The 5,243-nt window shown below is 45.5% G+C and overlaps 1 protein-coding gene across 2 annotated transcripts in view; it reads left to right on the forward strand.

The window, feature by feature from the left end:
* The first annotated feature begins 1,714 nt into the window (after positions 1-1,714).
* The window catches only part of LOC108440494 (rho GTPase-activating protein 6-like), a 67,222-nt gene continuing 63,693 nt past the window's right edge, over positions 1,715-5,243 (forward strand). For both annotated transcript variants that reach the window (XM_037539117.1, XM_037539118.1), the window contains exon 1: positions 1,715-2,343. In XM_037539117.1, the coding sequence (XP_037395014.1) occupies positions 2,002-2,343 (342 nt within the window). In that variant the 5' untranslated portion in view covers positions 1,715-2,001. The remainder of the gene's footprint in view (positions 2,344-5,243) is intronic.

Genomic DNA, 5,243 nt, shown 5'->3' on the forward strand with positions numbered 1-5,243 from the left:
CAAATTATAGACTGAAAGGCAATTATTCTTCAAGATTATTGGATTTCCCTCGATGTTCTGCCCACTAACACGGATGCTTGACCGGGTTTTGTGTATTTGCTAATTCCATGTCTAAAAGCTGGTTAAATTCTTAGTTTCACTTTTTAAAGAAAAAAAGAAAACGGTTTATTTGATCTACTAGGGCTTTTATTTATTCAAGCTATTAGGGCTAAATGGGATCTCAAAGGTGGAATCACAAAGGACCCTGCTAGAAAAACCAGCATGGACCAGCAGAGCGTGTCACCCGTAAAATGAGCATATCGCTATTTTCACAAGAAAACCTCGTATCTCCATTTTTTATGTTTTTTGGTTTTTAACATGATTTAAAAATACCTGTTACTCTTTACACTGTATGTAAACTTCATGATGAATGGACTAAAAGAAATGGCCCAAAATGACTTGGAAAGACGTCTGGTTCCATTGACTTCCATTTAAAGTAAAGTAGGCTTTTTGCTTCTCCTGTAAAGTTACTATTTTGGAGATTTTGTTTCCGACACCATCAGTGTCCATGTTGTGTTTTGAATGCTGGTATGCTCGTAAACCAACATGACCATTCTGGGTGACCAGCTAAACCAGCACTAGACCAGCATATACCAGCTTAGACTATCTTAGAACAGCATGAAAATCATTCTGTTTTGGTGTTTTCAGCAGGAGAACCATCAGAACAGGATGAAATTAAACCCAAATAAAGCAATTAGGAACTAAATGTGAAGAGCTGAAATGAAACTGAAGCTCAACACCCCTTTTCCCCACTAATATACACGAGTAAAAGTAATAGAAGCAGCATTTTGAGTTGAGAAGACTGGCGTGCTTGTTTGTAGCTCTTTGTGACGCGCTGTTCCCTCTCTGACCACTAGATGCCGCCCTTTTTCACCAAATCCACTCGTCACAGACAACATGTACATCACGAGTTGCTTCCAAAGTTTGGAGTCACTGCTTTCAGTAATATAAAAACAATTTGCTTGAAGATAAAAGTACAAGTTCCAGAGGATTAGTAGGAAGCTGTAAATGAAGACGCTGTGTCCAGACTGATGAACAGATCTGTAGAATGACCGAAGAGCATCAGGAACGAAGGTCCAATCAAATCAATAAGCAAAATAATGATGACCAAAGAATCTAAATAGATCTTTACTGTGTATTATGTATCATTTGGGTCTGCTTTGTTTAAGGTACAGACAATTGGCATTAGTGCAACTTCCCTTTAAGGAAATACAGCTTCCAGGAAAACTTGTAAACGCATCTCTTTTCCCAACATTTATTCATTCATTCATTCGTAATGAGTCACTCTGGCTGAAGAGTTCCACAGAAGAAACACCTCAAGATCTGAAAGTGTGACTGCGTATGCTGATCTGTGCTGGAGAGAAATGTCATTATAGTGGATTTATTTGCCAATATCTGAGAAACCCATGAAATGTTAAATGCTTCAAAAGGAAGAAGCTCTGCGGAGGCGCGGCCCTCGTTAATCGAGTTGGGAAACAGGGCTAGTCTGTAAACTGTGGCAAGATCATAGTTAAAAATCTGCCACAGGGGGGTTGGATGGACTTAATGAAGGCACTAGGCGGAGTTTTTTTTATCGGTTTTCTCCTTCCTGCTGGCTCCCAGAGGAGGCTCTTCCCACTGAGAAGATTAGAGAGAGGGAGGCAGTGGAGTCGACTTCATTTGCCAGTGTGGACTCAATACAATCTTATGTTTTCTTCTGTCTCAACTCAAGAAAATCTCACATACCAGACCTATTTTTGTCCGTCCTGCTCCCCTCAGGCGGGTCTGACAGAGGGAGAGGATGAGCTTGCACTCCTTTTTTAGGGGTCCAAGCACCTGGAGCTGAAACCTTATTGTTTTTATAAGGACTTTGTTTTCTTATTATTTGTTCCAGCTGTGAAACCCGGCCGCGGTTAGCGCCTCCTGCCCGGCAGATTTTTACTGTGAACGTACATTTTTTATGGAGAACAAAGAAGGAGTGACATGTCAGGTCAAGGAATACTGAACAGCGTCTTCTCCTGCTCATCAGCGGGTGCCAAAACCTTCCCCAAGAGGAAGCTGCGGCAGACCAGGAGTCTGGACCCGGCTCTGATGAGGAACTATGGGACGGAGGTGGACGAGAGAGGACCAGCAGGATCTCCGCTTTCCCGAACGCCTGCTGACCATCCCAAAAGGAGCACGGCCTGGGACCTGCCGCTGAGCCTCTCAGGCCCGGCCCAGCCCGCGGCTGCTGGGAACATTTTCTCGCCCAAGAAGTGGCTCCAGAAGAGCGTGCCGCAGGTGGACGATCTGGACACGTTCTCCTACAGCGTCTGGAAGTCTGGGGTAAGACTGAAAAATATGAGAACAGAGACGGTATCATGGGCAGATACATAACTCTGACCAGCTTCTTCTGAAGAATATTCACTGATACACACTGGTCAGGCAGAACATTCTGACCACCTCCTCGTTTCTACGCTCACTGTCCACTTTATCAGCTCCACTGACCGTATAGCTGCACTCTGTAGTTCTACAGTTACAGACTGTAGTCCATCTGTTTCTCTGATACTCTGTTACCCTGTTCTTCAGTGGTCAGGACCCCCATGGACCCTCACAGAGCAGGTACTGTTTGGGTGGTGGGTCATTCTGACGTGGTGGTGGTGTGTTAGTGTGTGTTGTGCTGGTCTGAGTGGATCAGACACAGCAGTGCTGCTGGAGTTTTTAAACACCTCAGATTCGCTGCTGGATTGAGAACAGTCTGTAGTCTCTGACTTTACATCTACAAGGTGGACCGACAAGGTAGGAGTGTCTAATAGAGTGGACAGTGAGTGGACACAGTGTTTAAAAACTCCATGTGAGGGTCCATGGGGGTCCTGACCACAGAGAAACAGATGGACTACAGTCTGTAACTGTAGAACTACAGAGTGCAGCTATACAGTAAGTGGAGCTGATAAAGTGGACAGTGAGCGTAGAAACAAGGAGGTGGTCAGAACGTTCAACGTTTTTGAAAAAGGCAGCTGCCCTTTATTGTTTTTAATGATGACCAACAGAAATGATCCAAAGTCCTTGGAAACGCATATTTCTCCATTTATTTCCATTAAAAGCGAAGAACGTTTCTCCTTTTCCTGCACGCTGAGTTTTCTGCAAATACAAGGTTTTATTCTGACAGCAGTGATATATTAACAGTGCTTTCAATCGGTCAGTCAAACTCCCATAGTGAACGTGTGGTCATTCTTTATTTCCAACTCAAGCATTAGTCCAGCACACGCCTCCCCCTCTTTCTGCTCCCTTGTTGTGGTCAGCATCTGTCCTCTTCCCTTGGCTCAGTTTGCTGTTAAAGCTCAGAAGTGCAGTGTGGACGTTTCAGCGGTGATGGGCAGGTCAGCGGCTCGTGTTTACAGGCAGCTGCTCTTTCACAGATGGCCATTCATTTCCTTCTGTGTACGTTACTCTTACGCCCTTCAGCCAAACACTGCCAGGAAAGTCGCTCTCAGATGGAGCGATAGCAGAGGATGACAGGCAGTTGGATTAATCAGTATATCTGCCTCTCAGCAACTTCATCGCTATCTGTGGTGGATCTGAAACGGGTGCACATTCACTCAGCCTTGTACTCTCACCCTGAGGCTCAATCTGAGGGTGGACGTTCACATTCGCTCAATATAGGCCTACAGTATAAATAAAGAAAAGCAGCGCCTTTAGAGGGCAGCAGTGAGTAGCGCGTGTTTATTTCAGCTTGAGGTGTTTGTGTCTTTAACTGAGTTCTCTAGGAACATCAGACTTTCAGAAACACACACACATCTTCTGAGCCACTTCTCCTTCTGGTTTGCGGGGGGTGCTGGAGCCTACCCGAGTGGTCATCAGGCAGAAAGCAGGACACACTCTGGACAGGTTACCAGTCCATCGGGGCAGGCAGACAGACACATTCACTCACACCTAGGGGCAGTTTACCATGTCCAATTGGCATGTCTTTGGACTGTGGGGGGAAACTGGAGTACCTGGAAGAAACCCACGCGTAAAGGACCCCGGTTACCCAGCCGGGGAATCGAACCCAGGCCTTACTTGCTGTGAGAAGGCAGCGATACACACCACGTCACCGTGCTGTCCATATCAGAATCCAATTTTAATGAATTCTTTACTCTTCCAGGTGAAGATAACGTGATCAGGATGGTTTATAATCAGAGTTGGCTGAGGTAACGTTAGCTGGTTGGTTAGTGTAGTGGGTAACACCTCTGCGTTGTAGACTGGGGTTCAATCCCCTGCTTGGACAAGCACTGTACACTGTGTAAGAGTCCTTGGGCAAGACTCCCAACACTGTCTTAAAATGATCCAATTGTAAGATGCTCTGAATAAGCTAAATGCTGTAAATGTATTAATATTATTACTCCTCCAATCATAAAATAAACAATTACACCTCTTATTCTTATGTTACGTAACAAATGTTGTTAGAGGGACATTCACGCAAAACAAAAAGCACTACGACACGAGCGAGACGATGTCTCGACAAAGTTCATGACTGCCTGCAGCCGCTGTAGGAGGTGATTCACGACTCACGTCCGTTTAACTCGGCGACGCAGACGCTGCACTTCCAAGACTGCGTTCACTGTAAATCCCATCTGAGACGCTTTAGATGTTCTGGTAGAAGCCAGAATTTGGGCCTCTACTCAAGCTCGACAGCTTCTGTCTGAACCCCATGTGTCAAACCCAAGGCCCGTGGGCCGGGCTTGTCCCATAACACAGTCCTAAAATTGTTTCATTTTAATTAATTACAATTACGGGTCAAAGCCAGAAAACGCAGCAGGACCACAGCAGTGATCATAACACCAGGCGAACAAAACCAGAAGGGCAAGGCAACAGACGTGGTGGGTAAATCAGACAAAAGGGTCACAATACTGAGACCAAGAGTCCAGAGCAAAGGTACCAGAGGGAATAGCAAAAAGGCCGAGTCGTAGACAAGGCAAAAGGTTGGGAATCAGAAATAAGGCAATGAATACAAACACTCAGTAAGTTCAAGGAGAAGCAATACCTCGCTCTGACTCTGACTCTGACTCTGACCAAAGCCCGGGCTTATATACTGTCTGATCTCATCAAGTGACAAATATACACAGGTGAAACCCTCTAGTAACCAGGGGACTGTGAGCACTGATAGGTAGGACCACGAGCGCCACAAGTCGGGTGTCACATGATGAGGTGATCCCCGGCAGGATTGTGTGTAATGTAGTCCGTCCCAGATTCCGAGTCCGAAGGAA

Source organism: Pygocentrus nattereri, chromosome 6, assembly GCF_015220715.1.
Source record: "Pygocentrus nattereri isolate fPygNat1 chromosome 6, fPygNat1.pri, whole genome shotgun sequence".
Classification (NCBI taxonomy): domain Eukaryota; kingdom Metazoa; phylum Chordata; class Actinopteri; order Characiformes; family Serrasalmidae; genus Pygocentrus; species Pygocentrus nattereri.